Source organism: Pan paniscus, chromosome 12 (assembly GCF_029289425.2).
Source record: "Pan paniscus chromosome 12, NHGRI_mPanPan1-v2.0_pri, whole genome shotgun sequence".
Lineage (NCBI taxonomy): Eukaryota > Metazoa > Chordata > Mammalia > Primates > Hominidae > Pan > Pan paniscus.
Genome location: NC_073261.2, coordinates 31,351,199 through 31,370,351, shown reverse-complemented (window position 1 = coordinate 31,370,351; position 19,153 = coordinate 31,351,199). Strand labels below are relative to the sequence as shown.

Here is a 19,153-nt window from a genome sequence, read left to right as displayed (position 1 = left end):
AGCCTCCAGAGTAGCTAGGACTACAGGCACACACCACAATGCCCAGGTTTTGTTGTTGTTGTTGTTGTTGTTTTTTTAGTAGAGACGAGATTTCACTATGTTGCCCAGACTGGTATGGAACTCCTGAGCTCAAGCAATCCTCCTGCCTCTGTCCTCCCAAAGTGCTGGGATTACAGGTGTGAACCACCACACCTGGCCTGTTTGCACATGTTGGAATCATTTAGGGAGTGTCAAAAATTACTGCCACCTGTGCCCTACCCCCAGCAATTGTGGTTTAATTAGTCTGGGGTGTGGACTAGGCTTTGGAATTTTAAAAAATTTCCAAGTGATTCTAATACACAGCCAAGTTTGGGCTCCACTGAGCTAGGGAAAGCTGTGGCCCTGGCTCCGGAGCATTACTCAGGGCCACACTCCCGTGCTCTGGTGGATGATGAGGGTGGTGGGGGTGGGCAGGAATCCTCAGATGCCAGCCCCGGCTCCCCTCTCGCCGCACCTGAGGCCAACTGCCCGTGGCTCAGTAGCCCAGGGGCTCTCAGTTCTGGATGCCCACTGGAATCAGCAGGGGAGGCTTTAAAATGCTAATGCCCAGGCTGTGCCTCAGACTGATCTCAGAGGGTAGGACACAGACGTCATACTTTTTAACGCTCAGCCATAGCTGAAAATTGCCAGGGCCGGAGGCTCAGTACTGGGGGAGCTGCAGCCATCCTCTGATCAGAGTCTAAAAGTCAAACATTAAGAAGTGTTGGGCTGGGCGCGGGGGCTCACACCTATAATCCCCACAAGTTGGGAGGCCCAGGCAGGCAGATCGCTTGAGCCCAGGTGTTCGAGACCAGCCTGGGTAACACAGTGAGACCCTATCTCTACAAAAAATACAAACAAATTAGCCGGGCGTGGTGGCACGCACCTGTAGTCCCAGCCACTCAGGACGCTGAGGCAGGAGGATCACCTGAGCCCGAGAGGTCGAGGTCATGGTTGCAGTGAGCCCTGATGCCACCACTGCACTCCAGCCTGGAGTTGAGACCTTGTCTCAACAACAACAAAAAAGTGCTCTCCGAGTTTAAGTCACTTAAATTTATTTTGCACCTCATTTTAAAAGTGGGGGTTGAGAGCCCTGAGCTAAAGTGGTGGGCAAAACCCCTACTATTGCCTGGCCACCTCTCCTGCAAGAGGTTTGTGCACTTGGCCAAAGTTCTCAAAACCTGGAGCATCTCAGCCCCAGCTCCACATAAAAATCACCTGAGAGCTTTAAAAATTCCTGACGACAGGTACTGTCCTAAGGGAACGAACTCACCTGGGCCTCACGAGCTACTGATGGCGCAGTACCTGAGGGTCCCCTTGTATAGGTGGTGGGGACAGGAGCTGAGTGCGCCACAGGCAGGGAGACTCTGGAGATGCCGGCTGAGCTGGGGTAAAGCATGCATGCCTGCCCCCACAGGGCCAACAGACCTCAGGGCCTGATGCTGGAGGACCAGAGAGCACATCAGAGCTTCTCTGGTACACCCAGCTCCACAGCTGACTGGCCACAGGATCAGAGCAGCTATCTGGAAAAGATGCTGCTGTCCACCGGGAGACGCAGTGTTTCTGGAGACCCACCCACTCATTCAACAAAAACCACCTGGGTCCTACAGTGTCCCTGCTCACATAGCTTCCAGGAACCCAACAGATAACTAAAACTAAAAGCAAAACAAAAACATGGTCCCTGTACTTTGGAGCTCACGGCCCATTGGGAGAGACAATATTAATCAAAGTACCCACCATCAACTATGACTAAAGCCACGAGTGGAAAAGGGAGCCAAGCATAGAAGCAAGGAGGCGGCACACGCCCGCAGGGCAGGCCTCCTTGAGCAGGTAATGCCAGAGAAGTCCATAACAGAGAGGAAGAGATGGAGTTAAGAAGAAAGTCAGGCCGGGTGTGGTGGCTCACACCTGTAATCCCAGCACCTGGGAGGCTGAGGTGGGTGGATCACTTGAGGTCAGGAGTTGGAGACTAGCCTGGCCAATATGGCGAAACCCTGTCTCTACTAAAAATACAAAAATTAGACGGGCATGGTGGCACGTGCCTGTAATCCTAGCTACTCGGGAGGCTGAGGAAGGAGAATCACTTGAACCCGGGAGGCAGAGGTTGCAGTGAGCCAAGATCGTGCCACTGCGCTCCAGCCTGGGCAACAGAGTGAGACTCTGTCTCAAAACAAAACAAGGCCAGGCGCGGTGGCTCACCCCTGTAATCCCAGCACTTCAGGAGGCTGAGGCGGGCGGATCAAGAGCTCAGGAGATCAAGACCATCCTGGCTAACACAGTGAAACACTGTGTCTACCAAAAATACAAAAATTTAGCTGGGTGTGGTGGTGGGCGCCTGTAATCCCAGCTACTCGGGAGGCTGAGGCAGGAGAAAGGCGTGAACCTGGGAGGAGGAGCTTGTAGTGAGCCGAGATCGTGCCACTGCATTCCGGCCTGGGCGACAGAGCGAGACTCCATCTCAAAACAAAACAAAACAAACAAATGAACAAACAAAAAAACAAAGGCAAAGTCAGAGAGCTGCTGAGGGGAAGGAGAGTGTCCCAGGTAAAGAGGCTGGCACATGCAAAGGCCCTGTGGCAGAAGGAAGATGGAAGAAAAGAAACGCAGAGAGGTCGCAGCACAGAGAGTCAGAGAGGGTGAGGTAAAATGAGCTGGACAAGGGCTGGCTGACCACAGAGGAGATGGCACGCATTGCACACACAGTAGGAGCTTGGGCAGGCTTTCCAGCCCCCAACTACCTATAACATGGGACAATAATGGTATCTACTTGTAGGGTTGTTGTGGTGATTAAATGAGATAGGCCAAGCCCTGGGCTTGGTGCCTAGCACAAATTAAGCTCTCTGGAAATGTCACCTATTATTTTCAATTAAACTGCTTTTATTATCATATCCAAGAATAATGTTTTTAAAAAACAGAGATCAATTATGACGCTGAATTACTGTTATCAAATTCTAATTGGAGACTTTGAAAGGGCTATGCCAAGCACATGACAGCTCTGAGGGAGCTGGGCCCTGGGGTCTCCTGGGTGGTCCTCCAAGTGTTTTCCTGCCCATTTGGGTCTAGACAACATTCTCACAGCACCAGCACGGGGACTGAGTGCAGCTGGCGTGGCAGACCTGGATCCCAGCCCGCCTCTCTGGGCCTGAGGACAATGGGACCAGCCCTGTGGAATCAGGGAGTAAAGGGCACCCAGCATGAGAACGGTATGGGGTCCAGGGCCCAGGCACTTAAGTGCTCCACACATATGGGCAGCTGCTGCTACCACCGCCACAAGAGACGTGACCTGCAGATGAGAAGGTCGTGGGGCCTCCACTCCAGGGGCTCTGACTGGCTCGCTTCCCACCTCCTGCAGCAGGAGGCTGTCCTGCAAACCACAAGAGAGGCAGATCGGGTGGGGCGAGGACATCTCCTAATAAGATGGTGAAAAACAGAGAGTGTCAACCTGATAGACTAAAGACTGCTTAAATTTCAAAATAATTATTCCGTGTGAAATGTGCCAGACCCTCCCCACCCACAGCCCACAAAGAGTACCTACTGCATAATTCCATTTATATAAAATTCTAGAGAATACAAACTAACCTGTAGTGACAAAGTAGATCAGTGGTTTCCTACAGACAAGAGGTGGAGGAGAGATCAATCATGAAGAGGCATAGGGAAACTTTTGGGGGCCATGGAATATATTCACTAGCTCGATTGTGGCAATGATTTTACAGGCACATATATAAGTGTATACATTATACACTTCAAATGTCTGCAAGTTAATGTATTCAGTTATGCCTCAATAAGTTTTTTTAAAGACGGATGAGCTAAAACAGAAATATGTATTAATTTTTTGTTTTTGCACCCCAGTGGCTCATCCCACCTCTAGGACCCCTCACTCGGCAGACTTGTGGTCTAGAAAGCGCCACCTGACCTGCCTTGTGCAGGCTGTGGCCTCTCCAGACACCAGTGGGGAGAACTGGGAAACTCTGGGAAGAGCAATCGGCACTGGAGGAAATTTCAGATGGATACTAATGTGGCGAAAGAAATACGGTATAGATAAACATATAAACATAAAAATATAGATGAAATGTGTATTGTGTATTCATTTTGTGCCGGGAAATAATCACAAGAAACTGTACTAATGAGTACTTGGGAGGAGGAAGTGGTTGTGGGGAGTGGCTGGGAAGAAGACTTTCACTCTTTATTTTGCATCTTTCTCTAGTATTTAAATTTGCTAAACTTGGTACAGAGAGTAGTTTAAAAAATAACAACAGGGGTTACCTGGGTGGTAAGATTGCTGGCCATCTTGTTTCCATTTTATTCCTTTTACAAGAAGCAACTTTATGAATGCTTTCTGAGAGGAGGAGTGGGAAGGAGGAATAAAGAAAGGAAGGGAGAGATGAAGGAAAGAGAATGCAACAGGCAACGGCAGAAAAGAAAGTAACCCACAAAATGAGGCCTGTACGGAAACCCAAGGCCCCAGTGGTCACGAGGCCAGAGCTCGAGGAGAACAAAGGGAAAAGCATGATCAAGTGAGGAAGAACAAAGTGTCCTAAGACTCTGCTCAAGAACGTGAAATGAATTTTGTTCTTGGAGCTGAACGTCTCGCCCACTTTCAAAATATCCGAAGAATGTACTGGCCAGGGTCATTCTATTTTATTATATCCCCCTCCTCCTACACAAATATTATAGAAGCCAACAGAGAATGAAATGGGTAGGTAAAAATGGACAATTGTCTTGGAAGCAAATGGAAAAGAACCTACGCAAGCTCTACTCCTTTCTAAAGCATTTTGATCTCGCTGATAGAGCTCCTTTTCCGAAGACATTGCTTCAAGACTGGCGCTAGGTTAACGGCCAGTCATATACCAGCTCAGCTAAAACATTTTTGTTAAAGAAACATGAGGTCATTTCTCTTAATCAATTAGTTGCACAAGAGTATGTTTTCCTTCGAAACCAAATTCTACCACAAAAAAACTATCACAGCTAATAAACTAGTTCAGCAGGTTAATATATACAAATCTGTATTTCTACACATGAGCAATGAACAATTTGAAAAGGAATTAAGAAAACATCTCTACTTATAACAGCACCAAAAGAATAAAATACTTAGGAATAAATTTGACCAAAGAAATGTAAGACATGTACACTGAAAATTACAACACATTGTTGACAGAAATTAAAGAGGATCTAAATAAATGGAAAGACATCCCATGTTCATGGATTGGAAGACTTACTATTAAGATAGCAATAGTACCCAAAAGTTATCTAGAGATCCAAGACAATCACTATTAAAATCCCAGCTTTCAATGTTGCAGAAATTGACAAGCTGGTCCTAAAATTCACATGGAAATGGAAAGGACCCAAAACAGCCAAAACAATTTTTTTTCAGACAGAGTCTCGCTCTGTCGCCCAGGCTGGAGTGCAGTGGTGCGATCTCGGCTCACTGCAACCTCCGCCTCCTAGGTTCACGCCATTCTCCTGCCTCAGCCTCCCGAGTAGCTGGGATTACAGGCGCCTGCCACCATGCCCGGCTAATTTTTTTTTGTATTTTTAGTAGAGACGGGGTTTCACTGTGTTAGCCAGGATGGTCTTGATCTCCCGATCTCATGATCCACCTGCCTCGGCCTCCCAAAGTGCTGGGATTACAGGCATGAGCCACTGAGCCTGGCCAACAAATTTTTAAAAAGTATAGAGGACTCATACTTCCCAACTTTAAAACTTACTACAAGCTATAGTAATAACAAATTTAGAGTACTAGCATAAGGGTAGACATATAAACCAATGGAATAAAATTGAGAGTTCAAAAATAAACCCTTACATTTATGGTCAAATGATTTTCAACAAGGGTGCCAACAGAATTCAATAGGGAAAGAACAGTCTTTTCAACAAATGGTGCTGAGACAACTGGATACCCATAGGCAAAAGAACCAAGCTAGACTCCTGTCTCAAACCACATACAAAAATGAACTCAAAATGGATCAAAGACCTAAATTTATGAGCTAAAAGTATAAAACTCTTAGAAGAAACCATAGGTGAAAATTTTCATGACCTGAGATTAGACAATGATATTAATTTTGACACCACAAAAGAAAAAAATAGATATGTTGGACTTCACCAAAATTTTAAAATTTTGTACATCAAAGGACATTATCAAGAGATTACAAAGAAAACCCACAAAATGAGAGAAAACATTTGCAAATCACATATCTGGTAAAAAAGAGACCTCTTACCCATCAGCAGTCACTCCCCATTCCTTCTTCCCCTATCTCCTGGCAACTGTTAATCAACTTTTGGTCTCTATGGATTTGCCTATTCTGGACATTTCAGAATAGGCATGAAATTTTCGTATCCATTTTCTTATCAGCGCTTTCAAGGTTCATGCATGTTATAGCATATGTCACTCCTTCCTTTTTTATGGCTGAATAGTATTCCATTTTATGGATATAGCACATTTTAAGAGGTTTCTTTTTGGGGAGATGAAAATGTTCTGCAAGTAGACAGTGGTGATGATTCAACAACTCTGAGTATACTAAAAACTACTGAATCTTACATTTTAAAAGGGTGAGTTGTATGTTATGTGAATTGTATCTTTAAAACAACCAACCATTCCATCCTGGTCTTGACAAATATTAATAAAGCTCCATTGCGCCTGCAATGGCCCCCACTGTCCTTCAAGACCTGGCCTTCAAGACCTCGTCTTATCTCCTCCTCTGCTCCCTTCAAGGAAAGCCCCACTCTTCCACCTCCTTGTCTTTGTTCCCACTGCTCCCTGCTTCCCTTGCATCCCTGTATACCCTGATACTCCACCCAAAGGCTGCAGATCAGTGGTCTGAATTGAATGGAGTCTGCAGACGGGTTCGCGGTGGTTTTTTCTTGTTGTTTTAACTGAGTTAGTTACCAACAGGACATCTCACATAAACATCTATATCCCAGCTGGGCGCGGTGGCTCACACCTCTAATTCCAGCACTTTAGGAGGCTGAAGTGGGTGGATCACCTGAGGCCAGGAGTTCGAGACCAGACTGGCCAACATGGTGAAACCCTGTCTCTACTAAAAATACAAAAATTAGCCGGGTGTGGTAGCGGTGCCTGTAGTCCCAGCTACTTAGGAGGCTGAGGCAGGAGAATGACGTGAACCCGGGAGGTGGAGCTTGCAGTGGGCCGAGATTGTGCCACTGCACTCCAGCCTGGGCGATAGAGCAAGACTCCATCTCAAAAAAAAAAAAAAAAAAAAAAGACTGGAAGAGTAAATCTCATGCATTCAACCCTAAAGGGATAGGATTCATGAGGCTGGAAATTCTTCAGACATAGCTGTGATGTTCAAAGGGCACTGGACAGACAAACAACATGGCAAGTGACCTCTAAAGCCCGTGACCCCAGTTCTAATGAAACAAAATGGAAAAACTGTTCTGATAAAAAGAGGGGAAAGTATGAGAAGCAGTGACCTCGTATGTCCCATCCTTTCCTTTGCTGCCTTGAAAACTCTTGTCTCCTGAGAACACAGTGGTGGTGGGAGCTACAGCAGCCATTCTGCAACCCGGAGAGGAAGTAGTGAGAAGACACATGCAGAATCCAGAGCCCTGAGACTGCGCATCTACTGAACGTGTCACAGAATCACCTGCCTCTGAATTCCTTGTCATGTGAGCTAACAAACTGCTGTTGGTATTTGTTATCAATAGTCAAAATACGACCTAACTAAAATGTGGCTTCTCTTGAAAATGAAGAGGTTTGGTAATACCAGACCTGCGTTTACCTGCACCAAACCTGATGTGGACAGCCCCTTTACATTGGGCAGGAGCTCTCAGACTTTGCTCACTCAGTCCCCCTAGGCAACTGAGTTTGCAGTCTCTGCTTTCTGGTACAGATGGCTCAACTGTCTCATCTTCTACAAAGCACTTCCTGGTTCCTGCCTCCCCACATCCCAAACCTACCTGACTACAAGTAATTCCTCTTCCCGTTGCCTCCTTTCTGTCTCTGATGGTCGCTGCTCATTTAATCCCCTCCCACCTATTAGCCTCCTGAGAACAGGACTTTATTAATCCCTGATCCTCTTTTTGCCATCTAGCGAAGTGCTTGAGGAAGGAGGTGCTCAATGTGTCTTTGCTGAATAAATGAATGCTCACTGCAATGAGGCATGGCAATGTGCCAGAGTATCCCTTCTCTGAGTGCACCGAGCTCTCTGCACAGCTGACATGTACACGTGTTGCTTCTCAATCCAGGAATACAATTCTCCGTTACCGCCCCCCACCCCCCCGCCCCACCAACACACACTAGAGTGCCCTGGACCACTCGGGCCCTCAGCCCCAGTCACTAGAGCACACCCGTAATAGTCAATGCTCTTAAGTCCTGGTCCCCTCAACTCTTTCCTTACTCAGCAGGTTGGGATAAGGGCAATTGTGTAAGAATCTCCCTAGGACAGTCTGGGAAGAACTGCTGGTCACCACAAACTCCAGGAAAGGATGGAAGTTTACACACAAACAAATCTCCTGTTTACATATGAGAAGCGGCTTGAACACACACACACACACACACACGTGCGCGCGCACACACAAATCATAGATACGGGTGAAGGGAGGCAGCCCCAGTCTATCCTGAGCTCTGTGCCCCAGAGGCCTGCTGTCCTCTCAGACACTCAGAGCCCCAGGCTATTAGTGAAACCCTGAGGAAATGACTTCCTTCTGCATCAATCCTGGATCTAATTTAACCTTAGAAATGCTTCCTGAAATGGCAGTTGATCTTTAGTCCTGACTCCTGGCAGATTCTCTCTGGGCACCTGGCCCTTTTGCTCTTGACCTAGCTTTTTTTTTAAGTTGCGGTAAAATACACATAACATAAAATTTACCATCTTAACCATTTCTAAGTGCACAGTTCAGTGGTAGTAAGTACATTCACGCTGTAGTACAATCACCACTACCATCCATCTCCGAACTCTTTTTTCTTGCAAAACTGAAACTCTGTACTCATTAAACAGTAACTCCCCACTCTCTCCTTCCCCTAGCCCCCGGTAACCACCATTCCACTTTCTGTCTCTATGAATTTGACTACCCTGGGTACCTCATATACGTGTTTGTTCTTTTGTATGTTATTTCACTCAGCGTAATGTTTTCAATGTTCATCCATCTTGTAGCATGTGTCAGAACTTCCTTCCTCTTTTTTAAAAATAATACATCATGGACATTCAAAGAATTTCCTTTCTTTTTTAAGGCCAAGTAATATTCCACTGTATGTATGTACCACATTTGGTTTATCCATTCACGGATGGACACTTGGGTTGCTTCCACCTCTTAGCTATTGTGAACAATGCTGCTAAGAACCTGGGTACGCAACTATCTGCTCAAGTCCCTGCATTCAGTTCTCTAATGGACCGGGCCTCTCACTTTCCCCATACCAGTTGAGATCCCGACCCCAGGCATGGAATTCTCTAGGCCAGTCCCTGGTCCCCTGGGCAGGGAAACACAATCCCAGGCTGGGCTCTCAGGTAGTGGCCACAGGAGATGCTCTGGAGTTAGAAGAGCCAGAGCTAAGCTGACAGGGGACTCAAGAGCTTGTTTCTGATCCTTCCTAATGGGGAGCGCATCAGAGACAACGTGGCAAGAAGCAAAGGAGAGTGGGGCATCCCCTCTGCCTCAGCGGAGGAGACACATACCACTGCAGGGAGCAGGACAAGGGAGGCCTCTGTTCCCCTAAAGGGCAGGCATGCCGCAGAGGCGGCCCCTGGGGCTCCAAAGGGCATCGGGGGCTACAGGGGCAGAGGTTACGAAAAGGGAGAGGGCGCTGAGACTGGTGCTACTCAGAAGACCTCGCTTAGAGGGCTCCATGGAGGGCAGGGGCGGAGGAGTCTGGAATGCTCTAATTTGACAGATGGCTCCAGCTCAGCCAACTCCTGAAGCAGAAGAGGCACAAAAGCAGAAACTTAAAGGGCTGGGGGCTCATGGTACATCCTTGGCCTTGGCCTTCAGGGCCATGTGCTTTCTTGCTCTGGGGTGAGCAGCCTACAGCTGGGGCAGAGGCGGGGTCTGACCACCTGGGAGTCCCTCTTACTGTCTGCTTAAGCAACTTTCAACTGGTTACATGATATTTTTTGGTGCCAAAGTGTCTAGGTTCAGGTACCAAATGATGACAGTCTAGGGAGGGTGCAGCCACTAGGGGGGGAAATTAATTCCTTCTGTGGAACTCTGAACATCCAAAAGCATTATAAAGAGGAATTAAATATACCTCCTAAATGCCACAACCAAGGCACCAGCTTGAGGCTCTCATTCCCACCCAGACCAAACTCAGGGGCACTGTGGATGTCCTATCAGCCAAAGAAGGCTGTCAGTGAGGGAGACAGCTTCAGACTCTTCCCTTTGGTGACTCCAACCCAAGGAGCACCCTGATTTGATGGGGATGTTCCTGGAACCCTCTCAAGCTAACCGGCGCTTTCAGGAAGGACTTGGGGGTGAGCTGTCCCCTCAGACCTAGAGACTGTCTCAGTCTGAACCCACTGTCCTGGACTGCTCTGGGATCCCAAGAGCCTGTGAGGTCAGCCTGGCCGTGGCCACAGGGGCTGAGATCTGAGGCCAGTTCAAGGTGCCGAGGAGCCTGTTGGTTCAGCTTTTTACTAATGCTGGAGCCTGAGCCAAAGATGGCCTGATGCCTCTACACCCTGGATGCAATGTCCCACCAGCATCTCGCCTGCAGCTGGGCTCCAGGCACTGAGAGTCACGTATCACAGGCTTGGGAGCTCAGTGCGCCAATCTCCACCCTGCATCCCAGTACTGACCAGGCTGAAGGAAGATTCCATCCACAATGAGATCCCACAGAAGACCAAAGGCTCCCAAAGACGTTTCTGGAGGCCATGTCAGCAGCTAGGTGGAAAACAAAAACAAAAACAAAAACCTGGTGAGCTGGGTCATTCCTAAGAAGCAATAGTAGCAAACTTCTATTACTCCACGTTAAATAAATCCCATTTAATTCTCGTAAGTCTGTGTGGTAGAAGGACATTGTCATTGTTGCCAATTAGAAGATGGAAAACCAAGCTCAGAGAAGTCAAACAACTTTGCCAGAGTCACACAGCCTGTAAGCGGCAAAGCCAGCACTCAGGCCCAGACACCCAGGTCTGTGCCACTTGAAACCTCCTACTCCGTCCACCTCCTGGCATGGGGGTCTTGGTCCCTCTGCCCCTCGCTCCCTGTGGTCACAGCCATGCCCCTCCAGGGCAGGGCCCAGCGTAAGGGAGAGAAAGCATGCCTGCACTCATCACAGGCAGCAGGACAATCACAGGGTGGGCCCTCTCTGTGATCCTCAAATCATTTCCAGGTCAGCGCCTTAACACACTGTCATCTGAGACCACCAGCTTAGAAGGTCCTTGGTACTGAACACAGGTCCTCAAACAAGGGCAGGGTGGTCATTTCTGGGATCCTTATCTGAATGCTCCTGGAGCCTGACAGTCAGAAGCTGGGGTTTGGAAACATGCAGAGAGGCTGACAAGGGAATAAGCAATGGGACAGCAGCAGCCCACAGGTGCCATCTGGTCTAGGGGCACTCACCAAGTTCACGACAGTGGCAGCCATGCTGTGCATGACATCGTTCCTCCCCAGTACCCAGAAAAGTTTGCCTTGTGGGCACTGTGGGCACATCTCCTTTCAGGACTGAGGCTCTTGTTCCCCCAGGGGCTGGGCAGTGTCGCTGCCAGGGCCCTGAGCCCAGGACCCTCTCTGAGCCTTGACCTTGGAGGGAGCAACTGGTCCAAGGTCACAGCCCTCACCAAGTGTCTGCGTCTGATAACTGGCCGAGGCTGGAGACCTCGCCTCAACTGGGTCAACTCTAAAGGGGTCACCGGGCTCCAGAGCCCAGTGGGACTGCATGGGGCCAAGTGCTCTTCCTCCCTCACAGGTGTGGTTCCCAAGCACGCCCCCCCCAGTAAGCCTGCGTGGATGCCCTCCGGTCGGCATCTAGAACTCTGCCTTTCTCCTCCTGTTGGAACTTCCTACAACATTTTCATGGCTGAACACTTGAGTCTCTCCCAACAAGAACATACATTCATTGAGGGTGTACACCTCCTGCTGATGTCCACTCTCCCGGCAAGGCTGGCCCACACGAGGACACAGCTCAGCCAGTGCCCATGCACACCCTATTAAAGCCCCAGGGAGGAGTGCACGGGATCGAGTCCCTGAGAGAGAACTCAGGCTGTCCTTTCCAAGAACATCGAAGGAGCAGGGTTGGAGCAGTCTGCCCACCTCACCCACGCCCTGGCTCAGTAGGGACCCCAGGTACAGGCATGGCCCCAGCAGCCCTGGGACCCCACTTCCCGAGTTGCCTTTGACTGGACAAGGGGACCACTTAACCCCTCTTAGCCTAACCAGATTCTCCTTCCTGAGGAACCAGATTCGGGAAAAGGGTCTGGCCTTACTTGGCCATGGAACCTGCAGGGAGACAGCAGCAGAGGCCAGTCCTAGGATCCCAACCCTTCCCCATCCCTGGGTCCAGCTCCTCCTGGGGCCCAGCATGCCCCCACCCTGGGACCTCAGGAACCACCCTCGCACCTGCAGAAGGGAGCCCCCATGGGTTTCTGCCTCCCACAACCACAGTCCCCAGTAACTGCTCGAGGTTCTAAGTCCCCTGAGGACACTGCCCAGAAGGCCCCCCAAAGCGAGTGCACCCCTTTCATGGATCTGGATTCAGCCATGGGGGATAGGAGCTTTTGTCTCTCCTTCCTGCAGAATGTGAACTGGAACTCTGCACTAACAGCGTGCCTCACAGAGGACACCCAGGCCCAGAGCAGAGCTCTGTGGGGGCACAAGGACAAGGCAGCTCACGGATGTCCCACTTCCCTCCACATGGGCCCATCAGGCCTGGCTCCGAGGCACAGAGCTGATGCTAAGAAACCCGTCTGTAGCAACACAGGAGTAGGTGGCAGGGCCAGAACTCACACCAAGTCTGTCTGTCTGTCTGACCTCAGGGCTGGGTCCTGCACTCCTCTCCCCTCCAGCCCCCTCGCAGCATGATGGAGACGGGGAAAGAGCCAGGGGAAGGCTCGTCTGTGCCTCCCAGGATGGGGGTCTCTGAACCTGGAAGAAACCGACACACCCCTGGGAAGGCACTCCACGCCAGTGTCAGGGTGACGCAGGGCCCCTCTGTGGGCGCCGTCTCAGATGGGTCCTTTGTGCCTCCCAATGCTCGATTGTGTGTTCCGTCACACACTGTGCAAGGAGCAGGGGCTGCACCGACCAGCGTGGGGAATAATGGCCCCACTGTTCCCCATTACTCACCCACTGCTCCTTCTGGGCCTTGGGTGGGGGATTGGGGGCTGACAAGGTTAGCAGCTACACACCAGGGCCCCAGAAGCTGCATGTCTTCCTCCTCCGGGGTAAGGAGGAGCAAGGTGAAGGACCCAGAGCACGAAGGGAGAGCTGGAGGGCTCTCTCTGGACTGCAGCCAGCCTGCCGAGGCCGAGCAGTTCCTGGAATAATCCGCCCCACATGATGGCTCTGATTTACAGCTGGGGTCCAGGCTCCAACTGGCAGGAATGGGACCAGCTGGAACTTGTGACCCACCTGTCCCCAGACAGGGACGATTCTGGGTGGGGACCAAGGCCAGGACGGCATCCTTATGCCTGGCATTCAGATCACAGCGGTTGGCTCCTGGGCTGTCCCTGCTGGCTTCTCACTGCCTCTCTCTGTGCAAAGGTGTCAAGCCCTGGGCAAAATGTATGTTCCCCTATGGCAAAACGCTCTAGCAGCAACCAGGAGGGAAAAAACAGCACAGCCAGAGCAGCTGTTCCAGGTTTTCCCAGCCAAGCTACAACTGCACACAGGAAGCACACGCTCAAACGCCCAACCACCCTCGGCTCCAAATTCACGAGGGCCCCAAACCAGGCACTGCAGGATTGCCGTGGGCCCTGAGCGGCCCTCCCGCTGCGTATGGGATGAGGGACCTGTGACCGCTGGTGAAGAAATTAGCTTTGTTGCATAGGAAGCACTTGTTGAGGGGCTTGGACCGATTCACTGAGAGGTTAGACCGTAAGTCCACTGGGTACACCAGGTCCCTCAGGAAAGCCACGTGAGGGCACAGGCAGCACCCAGAGACACACACCTTCGGGGGAAGCAGAGGCTCCCAGCGCTCGCCGCTCTGGGAGACCACAGGCGAACCCCCTGCACCTCCCTGGCCTTGGCATTCTTAGCACCATGGTGGGGATCGATGCCCAATCAGCTCTCCTCCCTCCTCCCAGCCTGAGCCCAGCCAAGCAGCACCTAAGGCAAGAAGAGGTGAAGTGCCCACCCCTCAGCCTGTGGGCCCGCCGGGCCACCAGACTGCAGCGCTCCCGCCACCTAGTGGCAGGCCTGCGGTCCTCACCTGGAACAGCCACTGGAGCAGGGACACCGGGCAGTCAGGCATGTGCAGGTAGAGGATGTTCAGGAGGCCGCTGTGCAGGAAGGAGAGCTGCTGGGCCGGCGGGGAGCTGGGGGGCAGAGGGCTGAGGTTAGGGGAGGCCTCTGTGCCAGCACACTTGTCTCGGTGACACCGCGGGAGGCTGTCACTACCCAGCTTCACTGGCTGTTGGGAAGCATATCTGTAACGCTAGAGACAAATGTGCTTTTCAAGCCCTCAGTGCATGATCTGTCAGAAGGAAAAGAACCCAGGCTAGCATCAGAATCACCTGCTCTTCTTGAATGTTGCGTGAACACACCTCATGGTGTTTAAAACACACGGCGGATGGCTGGATGCAGTGGCTCACGCCTGTAATCCCAGCACTTTAGGAGGCAAAGGTGGGTAGATCACGAGGTCAGGAGTTCAAGACCAGCCTGGCCAACATGGTGAAACGCTGTCTCTACTAAAAATACAAAAATTAGCCAGGCATGGTGGCATGCACCTGTAATCCCAGCTACTCGGGAAGCTGAGGCAGGAGAATTGCTTGAACCCGGGAGGTGGAAGTTGCAGTGAGCCAAGATCCACGCCACTGCACTCCAGCCTGGGCAACAGGGCAACACTCCATCTCAAACAAACAAAAAAACATGGTGGGGCAGTGCAGTCTGCCCTTTCCATTTGACCACAGGGGAAAGTGGAATATTTGCCAAGGGTGTGGAAAGGTGAGGAGTGAGGCCAGGAGTGGGTGTCTTAGCCTCGGTTTCCTCCAGCTGCAAGGGGCGAGGGGCGGGCACGATTACCCCTGCGAGGCCAGCGTCTCGCGATCTGGTTACACAGGGCATTTCTGCTCTGCCTTATGTTTTTCAGATACAAAGGGGACACCTGAGAAGACCGGAAAATAACAGAAAGGGGCCCGGGATGAAGACATTCTGGGAAGGAAATACCAAACAAGAGTTCTATAGAGGATTCTTCAGAAACCATGTGAGCTGCAAGTGTCCCAGATTCCAGGGATGGGGGCGTGCTCAGACCAGCCACGCGGCTGTGGCCGTGACCGTGTGCCCATTCACACCATCCCCTCGGGCCTCTTCCTCCTAACAGGAGCTCTCAAAATCGGCGCTGGTGTGGAGATGAGCCCTGCCTTGGGGACCACTGACCCGGTAGATCACCTTGACCTACAAGATTCCAGATCTTTGCAAAATGAGTTGTTGAAATGTTTCGAATGGTTGTAGGGCCTCTGGTAGAAGGTGCTTCAGAAGTCATTTTATAGGGGGTTGGCTGGACTTTGTCACCGTTCCTGAGCTCCTGGTCATCCCCAGAGAGCCTGGGTTTGGGGTAGGATTCTCCTACGTCCTGCGCATTTTGTGACCACCATCTTTGCTTGCTCTCTCTAGACCACGTCCCAAAGATAATTAACATGGATTCCAGGAAATGAAAACGTAAGTCACATTTGTTCTTCTTTTTAATGGCCCAAATGCATGCAAAGAACATTTCAGAAAGTACTTAACGTTGCCACCCTATATAAAAAGTTTTTCAGTCAGCCCAACCTCCTCCTCCTTTAAAAAGGACATCATTCTTTAAACTGCCAGGAACAGAATGCTACAAAACAAAGATTATCCTCTGAGCCAAGCTGCTGTCTCTCTGAGAATGTCCAGGCAATTTACAAATTGCATGTTTTTTCTCTAAGTCATTTAAGTTCAGAGGAGAAAGCAGCTTTGTTCCTGTGGTTGTGAAGTTTACCACCCTGAAATAGACCTTCGTTTGTACATACAAACACACGTGCACCCCAGGACTGCTGGCATGCTCCATTCTATCCACGTGCCCGGTCACATGGAGACTTTCATGGACTGACCGCAACAAGACGCATGGTTCAAGAACATGCACAGCAGCCCGAACGCAGACAATACCCATGTAAACAATGTCTGGAGGACCTTGCAAGTTGGCAGAACCCCGACAAAGGCCATGTGGTGAGGAGGCTGGCGCTTCAGGGACTCTGAGGAGACGCTGGCTCTGGCATTCTGCTGGAGGGGGCACCCCGCCAGTTTCTTAGTGGGAGAATTGATTGTACAAGGCCCTGTTGGCTCAGATCAACATATTTCTAACTGCTGCTCCAAGGGAGAGACCCCACAGTTGCAACATCTCCCTTCTGCTACGTGGGCTTTGCAGTTTCTGCCAGAGAAATGATTGATTGGCCTCTGAGTTCATTGCTGCTGAGAAAATTTTGTCTATGGGACCAGGAGCAAGAGAAAGCCAGAAAGGACATAGTCCTGCTCTGCCCTAGGGTGACTGGCTTTCAAGGAATTCTGTGTTTAGGGTTAGAGGCAAGGACTCCCCTCTGCAGGCCGAGTGCACGCTCGGCGGGAAGGGAGTGCTGCTTCTCCTTGGCTCAGCCACAAGCCCTTCCACGCCCTTCAGGTTATCACAGGGTGACCTCAAGCTTGGCTGCTGGGCAGGGAATGGGCCTTGTGCACAGACAATGCCTTGACTCTGGGGAAAGGAGGAGGATCCCAACAGCAGCACCTGGGCTGGGAAGCCTGGAGGAAAAGGGAAAAAGGAAAGGGGGTGGGAGGTGTGTGCAGTGAAAGCTCAAACGCCTTGGGTGACAGAATTGGCTGTTGTCAGAGTCACGTCCCCACATCAAGAACATGGATGCTGGGTCCAAGGGGGTGCCTCTGTCCACGGCCAAGCCAATGCTGAGGTCCGAAGTTATCCTGAGAATGTTGGAGGGCCCTGGAGGGAGAGACAGAGGGACAGAGCCTCCATCGGCAACAGATACCACGCAGGCCTGGCTGAGTGGGAAGCCCCCAGCTGTCAGCCCTGAAGATCCCATGAAGGGAGGTTCCCATCGGAGTCCTCAGCTGTGATTGGAGATGAGGAGGGAGCTGCTAATCCCCAGCCATGACAGCAATGACAGTGGGCAGGTGTCTGCCTCCACCCTCGCCGCCCACTGGAGCAGAAGGAAGCGAGGGAAGGACATCAGCTACAACGGGGAAACCCGCAAAACCAGTGACAGCAAATGGGGGCAGCTGGGCTCAGCACACGGGCCTTCCTAAGCAGAGCTCTGACCAGCTTCATCTTGGAATTTCTGTTCCTTATCACACCCAAGGGAAGATTCTTCCCGCCTCAACCTCCTCATTTATTTTATGGGCAGCAGTCCCAGAGGGCAAGGTCTCTACATGCCTTTAGAATCCCAAGTGATGGCCGAAGGATAAACACCAAGTGTAGTTATTTATACGTATCAGCTCCTGGGCCTTTGCCAAGTTACTCAAATCAGTCTGAATAAAATGCCTAAATACAATAGAAACCAATAGCAACCAAAGCGTTCACCTATGGCCTTTTGCTTTCTCTTTCTTTGTTTAAACATAAGAGAGACCAGATGCAGTGGCTCATGTCTATAATCTCAGAACTTTGGAAGGCCCAGGCAGGAGGATAGCTTGAGGCCAGGAATTTGAGACCAGCCTAGGCAACACAGTGAGACCCTGTCTCTAAAAAAAAATACAAAACTTAGCTGAGCATGGTAGTGCACACCTGTGGTCCCAACTACTTTGGAGGCCGAGGCAAGAGGACCTCTTGAGCCGGGAGTTGGAGGCTGCAGTGAGCTGTGATCGTACTACTGCACTCCAGCATGGGCAGCAGAGCATGAGCCTGACTAAAAACAAGAAAAAAATGAAATAAAAATAAGTGAGTGTTGGCCAGGCATCGTGGCTCATGCCTGTAATCCCAGCACTTTGGGAGGCCAAGGCGGGTGGATCACTTGCCTTCTGAGGTCAGAAGTTCAAGACCAGCCTGGTCAACATGGTGAAACCCCGTCTCTACTAAATATACAAAAATTAGCCATGCAAGGCCCGGCGCGGTGGCTCACGCCTGTAATCCCAGCACTTTGGGAGGCCAAGGTGGGAAGATCATGAGGTCAGGAGATCGAGACCATCCTGGCTAACACGGTGAAACCCCGTCTCTACTAAAAAATACAAAAAATTAGCCGGGTGTGGTGGTGGGCACCTGTAGGCCCAGCTACTGGGGAGGCTAAGGCAGGAGAATGGCGTGAACCCGGGAGGCGGAGCTTGCAGTGAGCCAAGATTGCGCCACTGCACTCCAGCCTGGGAGACAGAGCAAGACTCCGTCTCAAAAAAAAAAGAAAAAAAAATTAGCCGTGCGTGGTGGTGGGCGCCTGTAATCCCAGCTACTCAGGAGGCTGAGGCAGGAGAATTGCTTGAACCTGGGAGGCAGAGGTTGCAGTGAGCTGAGATTGCCCCATTGTACTCCAGCCTGGGCAACAAGAGCGAAACTTCGTTCCAAAAATAAATAAATAAATAAGCGAGTGTTACCACAGGCAGAAACTCAGGGATCCCATAATGGTCCTGCTTGCTACCTCTGCTTGCTCTTTATTTTGGGGGGCAGATGCAGCCAGCTGGAAGGCTCAGCCCTCTCCACACTTCAGAACTGCTGGATTTATTGCACCTGGGCTTCAACCCTGGCCTCTTCCTCCAGGAAGAGAAGCTAGTGGCAAAACAAGAGGCGGGGCTGCCGGGCCTCCGGGAGAAGCTGAGCCTCATCCACCTCCTTCTTCCCCTGCCTGCTGGATATTCATTGAGGAACGGCCTGGCCCATGCATCGGGCTTGTGGAAAGCACGCTGGTCCTCGCACCAACAGTGGCAGATGCACCCAGAGGACAAACGCACACCCCAATGTCCTTGCAAATACTGTGGGGGGCCTATGACTAACTGAGCAGGGCAGACAAACTCCACCCTTCCAACTTCCGCCCCCGAGTGGGATGTGGGCTTTGGTCCTGACACTTTTCCATGCAGGAGCATT

General features: G+C 50.9%; 1 protein-coding gene across 2 annotated transcripts in view; it reads right to left on the bottom strand.

Annotated features, from left to right (window-relative positions):
• The window catches only part of FAM178B (family with sequence similarity 178 member B), a 97,989-nt gene that overhangs the window by 62,477 nt on the left and 16,359 nt on the right, over nt 1-19,153 (bottom strand). The window contains exons 6-7 of one of the 2 annotated variants that reach the window (XM_057301269.1): nt 14,333-14,438; nt 10,761-10,845 (exon numbers count right to left, since the gene is read on the bottom strand). In XM_057301269.1, coding sequence (XP_057157252.1) covers nt 10,761-10,845; nt 14,333-14,438 — 191 coding nt within the window. Of the gene's footprint in view, nt 1-10,760; nt 10,846-12,909; nt 13,116-14,332; nt 14,439-19,153 lie in introns of those variants that run through there. The other variant, XM_055107641.2, reaches the window with a different exon arrangement.